This window comes from Crocuta crocuta, unplaced genomic scaffold (genome assembly GCF_008692635.1).
Source record: "Crocuta crocuta isolate KB4526 unplaced genomic scaffold, BGI_CrCroc_1.0 scaffold6, whole genome shotgun sequence".
In the NCBI taxonomy this organism is placed as follows: domain Eukaryota; kingdom Metazoa; phylum Chordata; class Mammalia; order Carnivora; family Hyaenidae; genus Crocuta; species Crocuta crocuta.
Window position 1 is genome coordinate 10,833,915 of NW_027531917.1, and position 17,566 is coordinate 10,851,480.

The 17,566-nt window shown below is 37.9% G+C and overlaps 1 protein-coding gene and 2 long non-coding RNA genes across 5 annotated transcripts in view; 1 reads left to right on the top strand and 2 right to left on the bottom strand.

The window, feature by feature from the left end:
- CHMP2B (charged multivesicular body protein 2B) overlaps nt 1-4,938 on the bottom strand; it is a 36,414-nt gene extending 31,476 nt beyond the window's left edge. Inside the window, exon 1 of one of the 2 annotated variants that reach the window (XM_077774871.1) lies at nt 4,632-4,938. In XM_077774871.1, the coding sequence (XP_077630997.1) occupies nt 4,632-4,923 (292 nt within the window). In that variant the 5' untranslated portion in view covers nt 4,924-4,938. The remainder of the gene's footprint in view (nt 1-4,631) is intronic. The other variant, XM_077774872.1, reaches the window with a different exon arrangement.
- An 88-nt stretch (nt 4,939-5,026) lies between these two features.
- On the top strand, nt 5,027-5,558 carry LOC144240506 (uncharacterized). The gene is made up of 2 exons (XR_013337749.1): nt 5,027-5,145; nt 5,310-5,558. It is a non-coding gene; the product is annotated as an uncharacterized LOC144240506 (long non-coding RNA).
- Nucleotides 5,346-17,566, bottom strand: part of LOC144240505 (uncharacterized) — a 111,067-nt gene continuing 98,846 nt past the window's right edge. For both annotated transcript variants that reach the window (XR_013337748.1, XR_013337746.1), the window contains one exon: nt 5,346-5,452. This is a non-coding gene — a long non-coding RNA (uncharacterized LOC144240505). The remainder of the gene's footprint in view (nt 5,453-17,566) is intronic.

Genomic DNA, 17,566 nt, shown 5'->3' on the forward strand with positions numbered 1-17,566 from the left:
TGACTTACGGACATGGAAGGTAGAAAATAATAGCATGAAAAGAAATACTAGCCTTTGGGGTCATGCTAGGAATGGAGAAATATAAGAGGAAGACATGTTCCTACAGAAATATCCATACCACAAGTATGGAGACCTTTTACTCAGAAAAATGCTCAGTGGAGAGTACTGTGCTTCTGAATCCCAAGCTCAATTATTTTTCTTCGGTGTGCCAAGAACGTAGGGACCAAACAAAGTGAAATTTGAGTTTTTAAATATTCAGAACAGCAAGCACTAAGGGAACACACAGCATACTAGGAAAGATCTAGGTACTGTAGACAGCACCAGAAGGTTCTAGCTTATTTGGAAGAAAGCAGAAAAGTTCTGGATGGGATTCAGTTTATATAGATGGTGGATTTCATTTTCTCTCAAGATATCACAAATGTGGCATCACAACCTACTGTTTGACAGGAGATTCATCCCAAGTTAGTCAAAGCATCACAATTATGAACTCTCGACTACTAGCATGGATACAATCCCAATAAGGTAAAAACCAAGAAGCTTGCTCCTCTTCTGTCAGTAGGGTTCCTCAAATTATGTTTGAACTTGTAGGTGGGTGACAATGCTAAATGGATGTAGATTATAGTAAGCTCTGGATTTTGGAAACACCACTTTTGGTTAGTAAACACTGTTATTTGGAAATTTTGTCTCTAAATGTAAACTGCCACAGAGATACTTCCATGTATTCTAAAGAGTGTCTGCCACCTTGCATACATGGAAAGTAGGGACAACTCAGGAAAGGCGTAATCCAACTTTGGAAAGACATAAGGATCTACTCTAGCTCTAATGAATGCAGGTCAGGAAACAGAGATTAAAAAAATAAGAATACAGGAGTGAGTTACTTAACATAGTCTGAGATGGCAACAGAGAGAAGCTCTGAGAAGAAAAACACCCGAGACAGTGCAGGTTAGCCAGAGAAAGGAAAGAGAGGATCCTACGCACAAGGACATCATAAGCAAAAATACGTCAGAGTGAGAAAGAGTATGTATGGTGTGCTCTGATAAATATAAGAACAATATCGCTGGAAAGTAAAATGTTCAGAGATAAGGCAAGAAAGACAAGGGCCAGATCAAAGAGGACCATATATGCCTTATCAAAGAGCTCTCACTGATCCTGTTGGTACCAAAGATTTAAAAAAAAAAAAGGGGGGGGGAGGGGGAGGTTTACAATGAAGAGCAGCAGTCTGATTTGGGTTTCAGATGGATCAAATCACAAAGTAACTCTGTAGATGAACAATTAAAGAGCTATGAAGCCATAGGGAGGAAAAGCAGAAAGGTGACATAATAAAGTGCAAGATAAGTGGGATCCAAATTAGAGCAGGTGTTGCAGGCACACAGTGGAGAATCACATGTGTCAAATATGTAAGAGGCAAAACGAGCAAAACTTGGAAATAATTAAAGGTAGGAGGCAAAATCAGGACCTGCCAACATGGGAAGTGGAGACTCACGGAAGGAAATGACTTCATGGAGATGGTGATAAACTGCAATCTCTTTAATTTGAGGTACTTGTGACGAGATACTCAGCAAGCTGTTGGTCTGAAACTCAGAAAAATGTAACTAGAGACACAAACGGGGATCCATCAGCACTCAGGCAATACTACAATAATAAGAGTTTGGATAAGATCACGTAGGGAGAGAGTGTACAGTTAGAACAGTAGTAGCCCAAGATAGAACCAACAAGAACATTAACATTTAAGGACTAAGTTTAAAAAAAAAAAAACAAAAAAAGGAAGAAAGGAAAGAAGAGAGGGAGGGAGGAATTCCTTCACCTATAAAGCAAGAAGAATAACAGTGAGAATTAAATAAGATTCTGTATACAAAATGCTAACACAATGCTGGCTTAGAGTAGGACCTCAAATTTTTCTTTATTGAAGATAACAGGCAAAAATTATACACACACACACACACATAGCTTAAAGAATTTCACTTTTTAAAAGACACATTCAGTTGTCCATTTATGACAAATCCTCAGTGCATCCTGATTTACAGGCTCATAATTAGTTTCAATAAATAGGTCACCATTAGTCTACTTGGGGGGGGGGACACTGTATACACATTACCCTATGTATATACCTTATAAATCAGTAAAAGGAAAACCAAATACTAAATTGTAATTTCAAGTTCAAAGGAATCTTTCTCTTCTATAGCACTGAGGTACAATTCTCATTAATTTCTGTAACAAAGTATGCACTACAGAGACTTGTTCATCTTTGTGTCAAAAATGAATTAAACATAACTCTGAAGAGTAATAAGTGCTGTAATGTTGTCTCCCTTTTTAATTTACAAGTGCAGTAGTCTTTAATGATATAGTATGCAACTCTTCCAGCCAATCCAAAGAGACAAAAAGATTCAGTTATTCTCCAGATCTGTAAGCAGTTACATATTTCCCTTATATATCAGAATTCCATTACTGCTGAAACAGATAAAAAGGCACCGCACAGCAAAATATCTTATGATCAATAATCAACGAGTCCAAGGATCTGGGAGAAATGCATAAAAATACATTACATTTCATAATATATAGCCTCATTACTGCTAAGAAGAATGTGGTCACCTTTGAAACAAAACACCTTCTTTTTAGTAAAACAAGGAGTAAAAATAACAACAAAGCTCTATACCAAAATAATGAAAGTACAAATATATAATTAAAATGTCATTAGGTGATTTGAGTTGACGTGATAATGCAAAAAAAAAAAAATCAGGTATGCAGTTATAGTAAGTAGTACCAGCAGTTATGGTAAATGTGCATGGTGGGCAAATTTACATTCAGAAATTTCACATAGATCTTTAAATCAGTAGTATAGCTCCTAGCTAAAGTCTTTCAGACTTAATTTTCACAAATAAGTCTCATTTAGCAAAAAACATTATTTCTTGGATGAATTAACCCAACTACAAATGAGTACACAGTTAAATACCCTCCCTGCACATCCTCACTGTTTGCTTTTTTTTTTTATTCTGCTCTATATACTTCAAGCACAATAGTCACTAGGATGCCAAAAGCACCAAGAAGCACAGAAATGAGAATATAGAACTGATATTTACGTCTTCGAAAACAGTTGACAGGTTTTAAGCAATTAAAGCTGTTTAGCCTTTAAAGTTAAAATGTTTTTTTTAAATTATAATTGGTAAAATCACAGTAACAAAGGTACAACTCCTTTCCTCTGCATAGTAAATTCTCACTATATAAAACTGAAACAAACCTTCCCCCCCACCGAAATACCATACAATAACTGGATACCACTGAACCAGTGGGGGGGGGGTGCCCCATTAAAGATTAGACAGCAGTCTCAAATAAAATCCATCTTTCCTAAGTGTACTGCACCCTATTCCAACTTGGAAGGTGCCCCAGGTACTGTAAATGGTACTCCTTAGTTACCAAAAAGTCCATAAATTAAAAAAAAATTTTTTAACCACTCAGGGTAAGCAAAACTGTATTATGCTGTGTGCTAAATTAGAGCTAAAATTACATTATATGTTGAAGTAATGGGGAGAGTGGCAAAGTAAAAATGATGTCTTTGTTATCCTCCCCAAAATAAAATTGTTGGCAATGGAACAGTCAATACAAAGGAATGAAGGAGTTACCCCAGGTCTGGACTCAGCACCCAGTTTGTACCAATCACTGTCTAGCTACCACTGCTCCTTTTGTGACAGAGTTAGACCCTTACAAAGAAGTGATTCTTTAGTTGAACCAGCAGCAACCTAGACTCAACATGTAATAGGAAACACGATTTTTAAACAGCTTGAATGAATTTGGTTCCTGGTGGCAGTCAATGAAAATATCAAGAGTAACTAATCAGTGTTATATAAATACACATTGCAGTAATTGCTAATAAACACCAATTTGTATATTTCTATATACATTCACTTCTTTCCTCTTAAGATGACATGGAGCTAAATGTCTGAAACAATGCAACCATCTTAAAATGTAAACTTCTATGCAGATAATACATACCACATCTCTTACTTTAGAGAGTAAAAGACAGTCATAAGGAAGGAAAGATACATTATGTAAACTAAACCTAAGGCACTTCCCTTAGATTTCTTTTATATTTTTACTCGAGTCAGTTAAGAAGCATTTCACATCTCTCTGACGGGATATTCTGAGGGCAAAACGACCCAGATTCATTTTGTAACTGGAGCCTGTTACACCCTCTTCCTGCTCAGTACAGGTTTCCTGTTCATACGGCTGTAAATAGTACGGCTACAATTGAAGAAGCAACCAACCAACAGATGAAACCAACAAGAAATTGATCAGTTCACAGCCTAACAACACTCAAGGGCCAGCTGAATCCTGTCTCCTTAAAATGCTCAACACCTCGCTAAAGTCAAAATTGGGCGAGGGGTGGGGGGTGGGGTGATGATAAAGGTGGTGTGTGTTGTGTTATCAGAGAGAAGCAGCCAGACTGCCCAGGTGAGGTAGGTGTGGCGAGTCAGAAGAGATGGGGAAGCAGAGAAGTGACGCACGAGGGCGGTCACCTGTGGGGCCACTTGATCCAGCCCCGCCCCTAGGGACAGCAGAAAGAATCGTGGCCGGAAGCCCCCAAAACACACTAGGGAAACGCCGAGCTGGGCCCCTTCGGCCCGGCCTGAACTCACCATCCACGGTTTTCTTCTTGAAGAGAGACGCCATGGTCAGAGACCGCGCCCAGGCTGCCCGGCTCGGCCCGGTCCGACCCGCGACTGAGAAAACACAGGACGCAAAGGACAGGCCCTTAGAGGGTTTGGGGTGGTGGAGGGATGGGCAAGAGACGAGGGAGGGATCACCAGGCAGGACCCGCGGAGAGCGTGTATCTGGGAAGTCTACCGCAGCCGAGTCACCCCAGAGCTCAGGTGACCGAGAACTAAGGCACTTTTTTGGAGAAGTCACTTCTAGGCGGCGCCTGCGCATTGCGGCGGTTGCGCTTGCGCACTGGGGCCTCTGAAGCTGCTGCCTGTGCCCTCACCTCAGCTGCTGCCGGGTTTTCGCGCTTGAGGGGTCGCCAGGAGGGGGCTTGCGGTGGTATCGGAGTGTGGGAGACCGGGAGCGGTGCCGGGAAGCTTCAGTGCGTGGGTTCCTTGCCGAATGCAGACAGAGATGAGCCTTGGTTAGCCCTTTCCTCCTTGCTTCGGGGTAAGCTGGAAGTGGGGTTCCCCAGCGTCTTAGGACAAGTGTGGGTCGTCCCGGAACCAGTTGGTTTACGATCTTCCCATTGCTGTCAGTATCAGTACTTTAATAAAGTGCAGAGGCTGGTTGCACTGCTGTGGTCCATGCCCCTCCGGTGTTTGTCTCCCAAGTTCACGTTCTTTCCCGCCCTGACTCGCCGGCGATATCCCTGGAGCTCGCCCTCGCAGCCCCTGTGGGTCCCGAGACCTTCACCTGCAGTCCTAGGCCCAGGCATCCGACCACCCGGCGTATCTCTGGGAATCCTGTTCCTAGTCTTGAGGATGACGGGGAAGGAAGAGAATGAGGAGCAACTTTTTAAATGTAACGCTTGTTATTTACAATTCTTGGCTGGAAACATTAAAAAAAATCCATACATATTAGCATAACGGTTTAAACGTCTCCAATTCTATTAAAGTCTCGATTTCTTGAAATTGCGTGAAAAAAAAATCATGGCTATACTGTGAACCTATTGGAATGCTATATAGCTGCATATTGGTGCTTAATGTGGGGGGAAGGAGCCCCTAAAGGAAAAGCATAATAAATTATTCAAAGAATACTTGTGTGTATAAGCATAAATATGGAAAATACAATCTTAGGATCAAAACCTTAAATTCATTGTTTTACTTAAGCGTGTGTGTGTGTGCACATATTTCAGCTTAATATATTATTTCACTGTTAAGAATATTTTGCTGTCAACTTTTTTCCTTCCAATCTATTAGAGCTTTAAGCAACACTGCCTTCCATAGGATAAAAATAATAGTAGCCTTTGTTTCATGTCATTTCTGCCAGGGAAAACACTCCAGTAATAGTGTCGATACTATTAGTCATTTCTGGGTTTATGAATCACGTCTCAAGGATTTTTAAGTGTTTGTGGGAGTCAGACTTCACTAACCCATTTTTTTCTCTCTGGTATCAAAGTCCTCAGAGCCACTGATAATCCTGCTGTTGTTGCTAGAATTTCACTAAGAGACTGCTCATGAAAGTTTCTCAGAATGCCATGGTAATATGCAATTGTCTTACTCCTTCATGGTAATTGTCTTATTCCTTCGAATTATTGTAGATTTTATGGGAAAATGGAGAAGTAAGGAAACTGGGAAAAAATGTAAACAAGAACACAGTCCCTGTGCTCAAGACCTGGCCTTTCTGGTGTAAACTCTATGGCGAAAGGCAGTTTACCCTCTCTGCCTGTTGTAATGGATGGCATTGGGCTGTGCTTGAATGCATGAGGCAATAAGCTGTTATGTGTGTAGTAATCGTACTCCTCCCTGCTGCAGTCACCCTTGTTTTATTACTCCTATACAATCCCCCCCACTGACCCAATTGTAACAGTTGGGAAAATGCCAAAATACTTAGCAGCAACCATATGGAAGACCCTCCAAAAGTGCACAGCAGGAGCTGAAGACAGGGCTTGTTCATTACAATAAAGACAAAATAAAAATGTAGTATTTAAACTCAGCATTCTAATAGCTTGATTCTTCCATAGTTTGAAGCAGGCAGATATTTAGCTGATAGACACCAGGTTGGCTGGCATCCGTTCTGATTAGTTGGTGACCAAACTACTAGTATGTTTTGTATTTGCTCCTTATTTAAAGGAATGTACACTTAAATATAGCTGAGAAGCAGATATCAAGGAGCTAAAAACTGGAATACATAGGCATCTTCCATTTGTTTAAAACCACTATCATAAAAACAACAACAACAACAACCCACCATCATCATAAACAAACTTCCTGAATCAATAAGATACACATATAAGCATAGTGGATAGAGGAGACCTTTTAATTTGATTCTTTTGAAATCTCATTAAGAAATGACAAACTAATATTCTATGGTCATATCATTATGATCCAATGCCCTTCTTCCAAATTGCCCAGATAGCAAAAAATATTTATTACATACCTAATGCCACATACCATGCTTGAAGTGAAGAAACAAACACAGTTCCTCCCCTCTTTTCCTTTCTCTTACCCACCTTCCTCACAGGTTTTTCATCTCTTCTCATTCAGTTGTTACAATTCTGACACTAATTTCAACGTGTGTGTATTTTTTTTCCCTACACCAAGCAATTTTCAGAAATCACCTAAGTATTCTATAATTCAACTCAGTTCTGACACTATTTGGAGATAGTGTCAGATTCCACAGGTTAAATGTTCAGTCTCATGGATTGCCCCCACTTCAGATGCCAATCGCAAGTTCAGGTTGTTACTTGTTCTTCTGACTGACCAGCTATAAATCAGAGATTCCCATCCTCCTCACCCCCTCCTTGGGTTTGATTAATTTGTTAGATGGGCTCACAGAACTCAAGAACACTGTTTATTCACTAGATTGCTGGCTTATTGCAAAATGTATTAAAGGATACAAATCAACAGTCAGAAGAAGACATACCCAGGGCAAGGTTCTGAATGCAGGTGTTTCTGTTCCCTTGGGGTCTGAGACCCTGGGCACAGTGGCACATGGAGGCATTCTGATACACCAACCCAGAAGCTCCCTCAACCCTGTCCTTTTGGGTTTTCACAGATGCTTCATTACATTTCATGATTAATTAAATCACTAGCCAGTGGTGACTGAACTCCATCTCCAACCCCTCTACTCTCCAGGGAACTGAAAGTTCCCACCCTCTAACCATAATATTGGTTCCCCTAGTGACCAGTCCCCCATCCATAAGTGCTTTCCAAGAGTCACCTCATTAACATAAAGTCAGATGTGTTTGAAAAGGCTTTGTCATGAATATCAAGATACCTTATCACTCTTGGCCCTTAGGAAATTCCAAGGGTTTTAGGAGCTCTATGCCAAAAAGAGGAGGAAGATCAAATATATACTTCTTATTATAAAACACACGATCACATTTGTTCATCGTGGAGAAGCAGGCTTTGACTCCTTGTAAGAAAAAGAGCTCTTAAAACCAGAGCTATTCTAAAATGGGTGCTGTGTGAGCTAGTAAATTCCTAGTCAAGGAAGTGTTCAAGGAGCAGGAGCAGGTTCTTGTAGACAGAATTCCTTTAAAGAATCAAAGTTTTCATTAGAAAGTTTCTAAGGTTTCTTTAAAATCTGGAATTTTATTTGCATAACATACAGCCAGGACAAATACCTTGGCATATAGTGTTTCATACCCTGCAGATCATACTACCAAGCTACCAAGTCCTGTTGGCTTCACCTTTAAGGTTATGATAAAGCCAAAAAGATACTGCATTTCATCATTTTGAATCATCCCAATTCAGGTAACCTTGATCTCTCATCTGGATCATTACTGCCTATGTTGTTTCCTTGCTTTTTTCACTCCACTTTTTTTTTTTTTTTAATATTTTTCATTTATTTCTAGGAGAGAGAGAGAGAGAGACAGAGAGCGTGAGCAGGGGAGGGTCAGAGAGAGAGGGAGTCACAGACTGAAACAGGCTCCAGGCTCTGAGCTGGCAGTCAGCACAGAGCCCGACACGGGGCTCGAACCCAGGAACCGCGAGATCATGACCCAAGCGAAAGTCGGACGCTTAACCGACTAAGCCACCCAGGCGCCCCTCCATCACTCCACTTTTGTCTCAACATAGCAGACAGGGCTCCTGTTAAAATGTGGATCAGATCATGCTGTTCTGTTTCTCAAAAAGGGATCAATGTACTCCCAATATTTATGTGTGGAGCACACACGCATGTAGGCACACACATGCACATGCACACCTGTTCTACAGACTAAACTTATGTTGTTAATTCATTAAACGTCCACATTTTTACCGTCCAGGTTGCTCTCCTAATTATGTCCCTTCATTATGTGTCACTCAGGTGTAATGTAACTTTTGAGATGTGATCTTAGAATTATACCGTCCATTACCTCTCTTGTTCTGATACTGTATTTCTGATAGCGCTCCCCTTGAGCGCATTAGCCTTTTTGACTACCATTCTTTGAATCATATCAAACTTCCAGTTAAGTAAAGCTTTCACACTTTTTAAAAAAATATAAATCCTTACTTAATCCTCCCCATCCTGTATTTGATTGATGGATAATTTCAACCCAAAAACCCCAAAACAAAACTTTTTATTCATCACTCAAGACATCCATTCATCTTTGTATTTATCTACTTGTAAGCACTTTTGAGGCATTGTAGTTATCTCTGACTCTATTTAGACTAAATCATCAAGATTTTATTTAACGTTCAGTTTTAAGACGATTTTGATGATTTTTGTAATTTTTAGTAAGACAGAAAGACATTTCTGCTAAAATCAAGGTACATTATGCCTGTACTATATTCATGCTTTATAGGTACAGTTAACCATAAAGGTAAAGAGATGAGTTTGGCATAATTCATACCCAAGGATTAAAATATTCATATGATCAATGATTTATTTCCTAAATATTAATAAAACATAATTTAATAATCTGTTTAAAATTGTTTTCTAGAGTATTTCATAAAATAGTTTCCTCCCCTTTGAAAACTGGATATTTGCTATTTACTGCTTTTTGTATCTTAGGTTATGATTTGAATGGATGCCCTCATCTACTCTGTTGACTCTCAAGAGGTGTACAATGTCAAGGTTGAGAGGGCTGACTCTGGACACAAACTACCTGGGTCTGTAACCAACTCTGCCACTTTCCAGCTAATTAGACCTGGGGCAAATCACTCAACCTCTCCATATCCATTTTGTCCACATAGAATCAGGATAATACCACTTTGATTTGGCTGTTGAAAAATTACATGAGCTAATACATACAAAACTCACAGAAGAGGCCTGACACATAATAACCATTAAAAAGGTATTGATGATCTATATTACTGTTCCCAGTTCACCTTTCCATTTTCTCAAGAGGTAATCACTTTACTTTGAAATTTATTCAATCCTAGATACCTTCACACTATCAGCCTCCCCACCATTAGTCTGTTTCTTTCTCTTTAATTTAAAACTTTTTATGTCTTTATTTTGAGAGAGAGACAGAGAGTAAGTGGGGGAGGGACAGAAAGAGAGGGAGACACAGAATCTGAAGCAGGCTCTAGGCTCTGAGCTGTTAGCACAAAGCCCAATGTGGGGCTCGAACTCACAGACTGTGATATCATGACCTGAGCCAAAGTTGATGCTTCACCAACTGAGCCACCTAGGCGCCCCTCTCCTTAATTTAAACAAGAAATCTGTTTTTCTCGTCCTTGATTCTATTATTTTTATAATAGACTTGTTACAGGAATGTGTGTCTAACATTGGTTTTTATTATCTTAAGATACATTGCAGGTTTCTTTGTGTTGTCTTTTTCTCCCCAGCATTAGATCCTAAGCTCCTAGGGTTCAGAAAGGATGTGTTGTCATATTCTTCAGCCAATTCCCCATTGAAAGATACATATATTTTTCAAACTTGATGATGCAATAGCATCTTTATATTATTCTATATTTTAATATTTTTAATACTAAAATGACATGTGTGTTTAGTATTTTTGTCCTGACTTGACATACTCAATTTCAAGCCTCCCTATATTTGAAGGGCAGCCAACATTATCCATCTCCATAAACAACATACATCTAAAGAGCCTGGTTCAAAAGCAATAAATAATTCTATCTTAGCTCTAAGTAAGAATTTTGTGTGAATATCCCCATTATTGTTTTCTGTTACCCTTTGGTTTAAATCGGGGCATACTGCAAGATATTTTGCCATTTCATTCTCTACCTTATACTTTATTTTGTTTTACCTTCAATAATGCTACAGTACAAAATATGACTACTTATAAACAAAATTATAAGTAACATGTCAACTTAGATGGCATTAAAAAATTTAGAGACATAAGTGTAGGACAGAAAGAATCATTGGCAAATTCTAAAAATCTCTTATATCTTATACAAGGTAGACAACCAACAGAGAAATGAAATGGCTTTTCAAAATCCTTTCATTAGTAAGATGTTGAGCCAGAATGTGTGAGGACAGACTCTTAGTGTGTTTGTACTTCATAGCCAACCCTGTAGGGTCTGTTTGTCAATTCCCTTGTGACCGTGACTAGACAGGTTGTATGAGCTCAGGGGGTGGGACAGCCAAGAGTGTGGACTGTCTAAGGTTGCTCCTTCCAACATTTACTCGCAGAGGAATATAAGGTTTGATTTCAGGGAAGGATAACCTATAGAAGGATCTCCTGTTGTATCTCCCTTCCTGGCTCCCATCTCTTCTCAGTGTTCAATATTCCCATGAGGATCCCCTCTCTCAACTTCTCCAAATTCAGAGCGATTAGGCAGCATTTATTTTACTTGACCAAACAACAATACTCAAATGAGATTATCTCAAACCATATGGATAATCTTTGTACATTTAAAATCAAACAATGCAAGCAACATTTTCCTATGTTTCATCATGTCTGCTATGTGTTAACCTTAAAATGTAGAATTTTTTCTATAATTTCTGAATCCATGTTTTATAGTTCCAGAAATCCACCTCATTTCTCTCTTTGTCAAATCTTGCTTTTAAAAATATATGCCATAAAGAATGAGTCAGACTAGTCAGACATTTAGTCAATGAAAAAGCCAAATGAGTACCCTAAATGTGTGTGGCTGCACATCATTGGTTTTATAGTCTAAGAGAGTTCATGTGTTATTTGGAATATGTAACAACATGATCCTTTTTGAAAAATAAAATAAACTTTGCCCTGAATTCCTCACCGTGTTAATAGTAGTTGCACATGAGTAAATCAAGACAGAATTTGTGCCCCCTGGCACAACAGAACATATGTATATATTTGCTCTTCAATCCAATAAGGACTCCAGAGTGCAGAACTACTACCACACAAAATAGAAATGAACTTCAATATAGGGGTAATGGATTTGGTTCTTCAATAAAATAAACCTTAATAGCTATTTCACTTTCTATTTCAAATAGATAGAAATTAAGAGAGGCACTGGATGTTAGAATTTGGTAAATTAGTAAGTATAAATAATTTTCTAAAACAAAGACACTGCGTTTTCTATACAAAGAAGGTGGCTTTTTTATAAGATCTATTTCAAGCTACATTTAAGTGGCCTTCTCTTCATTGTTTTATTCAGTCTTGTAACAAACACTTCTAGAGCAGCTGCTATATAAAATATATAATGCTGATTAGTAACTTTGAAGGATGTAAAAATGAAGTAGACATGAATTTTGTCTTAAAGAGGTTATAAGTCCAATAAAGATATTTGAGGTACATAAAGAATTAGATGACAATGAACAATATGTGGCAGTAAAACTTGGGGCCCCTAATAAAATTATGTAATTAATTGAATTTATGACTGTAAATTTGATGTTTGGGGATCTTTCAGATAGCTAGAATATAATTAATGTATTGAATTTAGAAGTTTTTCTTCATTTAAAAATATGTCAAATACATATTAAAATACACATCTCCTTTTTTTTTTTTTTCAATGTTTTATTTATTTCTAGGAGAGAGAGAGAGACAGCGTGAGCAGGGGAGGGTCAGAGAGAGAGGGAGTCACAGACTGAAACAGGCTCCAGGCTCTGAGCTGGCAGTCAGCACAGAGCCCGACGCGGGGCTCGAACCCACGAACCGTGAGATCATGACCTAAGCGAAAGTCGGACGCTTAACCGACTAAGCCACCCAGGCGCCCCTAAAATACACATCTCCTTATACATCTTTTTCTCTTACATTCAAGGAGGTAATTTGGAAGTTCAAAGATGCCTATGCAGATGAAACATGAAAACAATTTTGAAAATAATTTTAGACATTTTTGATATAAAGAGATACAAGGATGTCCAAAATGCCTAAGTCTGAACTTACTGATAGACACAATAGAAATGATAAACATTCTACATACCTGAATGAACATAATGTTAAAACTCCTAGAGAATACTATATTGTATTTACATGGTTTCATAGGAGAATTGCTAATCCTCACCTTCTCTACTTCTACTGTAATTGTGAGAATTACAATTTAGGCTACAAGCTACCATTTCAAAATATAAAATAACAATTAAAATTTTAATATTATATTTATATTATAGAATTTAAAAATAATCATTCATAAACAGAGACCTGGACATTGTTTGTTGAAATCTTATTAATATGCATTTACCTCCAGTTTGGGGCTTACTCTCTACCTGAGACTATTATGAGGTCCTTATGATAACACAATCAGTAATCATATTTAATTATGGCCTACTCAATGTACAGTGTAAAGAGATATAAAGAAGTATTAAAATAGGGTCTCTGCCTATTTAAGAATAATCTATTTTGGATGATGACAACCAACCCCACTTGTACTAGGAGGGTTAAGGCACATTGGTTTGTCACATCAGAAGAGACTTTATAGGTTACAACAGTTTTTATGACAATAATTGTTGCCTCTGGAGATGTAGAGTCTCAAGTACTTTGTGGAGATCAGTCTGCACAGGCTATTGTCTTATAAAGGAGCCTGTTCAGAAGACATTTTCTTCTGATCTCTCTACTGTCAGAAGGATGCTGTATGAGTTTGCCATTGTTGCTGTCATGAATTACCACAAACTTTGTGGCTTAAAACAACTCAAACGTATTATTTTATAGTTATGGAGGCAAGAAGTCTGAAATGATCTCACTGGACTAAAATCAAAGTTTCATCAGGGCTGTGTTCCTTCTAGGAAGCCCAAGGGGCAAATCTGCCTCCTGCCTTCCCAATGTTTAGAGGCCGCCCGAATTCTTTGGCTACTTGCCCCTTCCTCCATCTTCAAAGTCAGCAGTGTAGCATCCTTAAATCTGTCTCTACCTCTGACTCTTCTGCCCTTCTTCCACATTTAAGGTCACTTGTGATTACACTGTGCCCACCCAGATATTCCCAAATTGCCTCCTTATTTTAAAGTCAGCTGCTTAGTAAACTTAATTCCATCTGCAACTTTAATTCCCCCTTGCCAGTTAACAAAACATAGACACAGGTTCTAGGCAGTAGGATGTGGACATCTTGAAAAGATAGCATTCTATTGACCAGAGTTGACACTAATTTTTAAATACAAGTATGCATCATTGGTTCCGCATAACATTTTTGGGCTGTTCTAGTTGGAGACAGTTTCTTCACTGGTACCCAACACCTCCCTAACACCTCTAACATTATAAACAGCACTGTTGACCTTACTGACATGAACATGCAATGCTCTCCCTTGCTATTGCTATGCCATGGTTAGATGTGTACAAAATGTTTATCTAGCCTTCATTTGGCAAGAGTAGTAAATATCAGCCTGGGTATATTCCTAGGAGAGGCAGTAAAAGATATTTGGACAAATTCTGACATGAAATTTTTCATTAAAACAGACTTGGTTTAATACTTTGTTCTAAATTCTGCCCTAGGGATATAGCACATTGTATTTAATCAGACTTTTATGTAATTGATATTTAATTTTGGACTCAAGCTACATCCATAGAATTAACCACTGACATATTTAAATGTTTAAATAATGAACTGCTTTTTTCTTTTATCTTTCATATATCTAGCACATACGGGTCCAATAAATATTTGCTATATTGAGTCAGCAATTTTTAATCAAAATTTAGCTTACAATGAAATACATTTCAAAAATGCACATTTAAGTAAATCACTGTTTTATTGTAAGAAAGAAATGAGGTCGAACTAGATCAAAATATTCAATAACTGTATTCTGTCATTCAGTTCTTTACTTGTTCATTGACTTACGCTAAAATTTTCTTTTTACTAAATGTTTATTTTTGAGACAGTGAGAGAGCACACACGCATGCATAAGGGAAAGACAGAGAGTGGAAGATAGAGGATCTGAAGCCGAATCTGCACTGACAGCAGAAAGCCCGATGAGGGGCTCAAACTCACAAACCATGAGATCACCACCCAAGCTGCAGTTGGATGCTTAACTGACTGAGCCACCCAGGCACCCCTATGCTAAAATTTTAGAGGTAAAAGAGATCCTATAAGTCATCTATTATAAGCTCTTCATTTTGTAGATAAATATATCAAGATCCATAGCAAAGCATTGCTGAACCTCACTGTTGGCCAGTGAAAGATCTATAGTTAGAAAGTCAGATAACCCAACTCTCAAGCCAATACTTGATCTGTCTCATAGATTTGCCTTAATAAGGAAGCAAAGAATGTACAAGAAGAGAGAAGATCTGGAAGGTAGTCTCTGAGAATCTGCAGTTGTCGTTGATATACTTAAATATCTTAATTTATGAAGAAATGACAGGATGTTCCCACCACCTTCAGTGCCCAGGATATAATTCATGTTCATTAAAGCTGATTGTGTAGATATGAGGGGACCGCCCTTTGAGTAAACTTCTCATTCTTTTAGGTATTTTGAGCTAAGAATTTTTTTTCTTTCAACAAATAATTTCTGCTATTCAATATGGAGTTCCAGTAGAGTCTCATTAATATTTTTATAGAGATATTCTAATTTTAATGAAGACAAAATTATTCTAGGTCAGAAGCATAAATGGGCAGAGTTGAGATCAGTCCCTAAAAGGAATGATGCAGAGATGGGATTGGGATTATGGAGGTGGGATTTTTTGAAGCTCTATCCACAAGCTGCTAGGGAAATTAGAAAATGATGAAGGCAATTCCCATGAACAAGTCAGGATACACACTTGTACCCAGATCATCATTTAATTTCTAAGCCATCAGAGACTGGTCTTAATTCTCACATTTTTCTCAAACTGGGCCTAAGGTTATCCTGGTTGGGTGATGGGGTAAGGATTGAGAGAAAGTACTAGTATTTCTATGGGACATATTCTACATTGCAGAAGCAAAAAGCACAGAAATAAAAAGGGTAGACATTTTAACTCAACATTACAAAGATTCAGTATATTCTGGGGTATGTCTTTACACTGGAAAATAAATTACAACAGGTTTTATGTCAAGAGAATATCTAATGACAAGCTAGACTTTTCCAAGATAGAATCAGAAATGTTGATCAGTTGTATGAATACAAATATAAATTATGGTTAATCTTAGTCATTTAGTAATATCTGACATTACAAGAGAGGGCAGTTTATTTTTCTACATTTCACTCATAATCCATTACATGGTAAAGCAGATCTAAGCACAGGGTTGTGTTACCAAAGGAGGTTGGAGACTCTCTCCTTGGGGGTCATAAATACAGTTTTCCATCTGCTGGAGACTGTTTAGGTGAAACATGCCTGAAGTCAGGGGCTGGATCAGATGATCTCTGGGGGTCTCTTCTAGCCTTTTGAGTCTTTGAGAGAAATTTCTAATCAGCATGTTAATGAGTACTTTAAATTTGTATTCTGGTTTCCTTGAAGATAATTATCAGAAATGCTAAGCAGAGAACAGCATTTCTAAATGCCCGTTTAAAAGAAGACAGAAAGAAAGGAAAAAAAACACAGTATCCTGCTTAAAAAGGAAAAAATAGGAGGCAATAAAATGTGACCCACTTGATATCAAAGAAGGCAATTACCTGAGAAGGTAGTATGGTTCAGTGGTCTTGGTAACGTCTAAAATGTCCAAGGCTACTGCATCTTTCCCTGTTCTTATGATGTCTTGCTGTGTGACCCAGGGCAAGTCACTTGACCTTAGTTTCCTCATCTGAAAACACAAGACCCCAGGAGTTGTGCTTGATTACCTGACTAATATCAAGCTACAGGAATTAAATGAAGAATGGAATTTCATTTTGGGCTTCACCACTGCTGTGGCGATGACAGATGGGAATCATATGAGTTAGGTTAGCCCCTGCACTCCATTAACTGACAGAAAAAGAGTCTAAATGACATGGATGGTAAACTAAACTTTGAAAACCCTTTAAAAAGTCTTAATTTAGATATTATATAAGTGGTACATACGGCAAGGATTTATTTTTATTTCTGCATTATGGAAAATCAGTTGTAATATTATCCTATGCGTTTCATTAACCTAGTTACTCCAAAACTGGCCCTGGGAAAAACATGTAGGTTTGGCCAATATCTCTTCTTTCTGTACTTAGTTTTTAGAGAGGAAAAAAAGCGTTTTTGAATTAACATTGGCATATAGCTTCTTTAGAAATAAGAACAAAAGTATATCAGTCCAAATTATTTTTCTCCCTCTGTCCTTCCCTTCTTTACCTATAGTAAAACAAGTTTAATCTGAATTTTTAGATTTGTCATAAAATATGATTTTCTCTGGGTCACTAAGCTGACAGTTTTCTAAACCTGGCACATAGGGTTAAAGACTTAGCCCCATGCTATTTTCCTTCAATACCTTTTCCCCCACCAGAGATCACTGCTTGTTTTAGTAAACACACTCTAAAGAAAAAAATCAAATGAGGTAGGAATTAAACAAACTTCTGTTTTGACACACACTTTAGAGAAGACAAATAACAAATAAAGAAAACTAAGATGATATAAAGATGAATTGAAGTTATGTTTTGTGACCAAGTTTGGAAAACTGAAATATCTATACCAGATTAGATGTTTGAGTACTACTGATAAGCATGGTCTACATTTCCATAAACTATATATTTC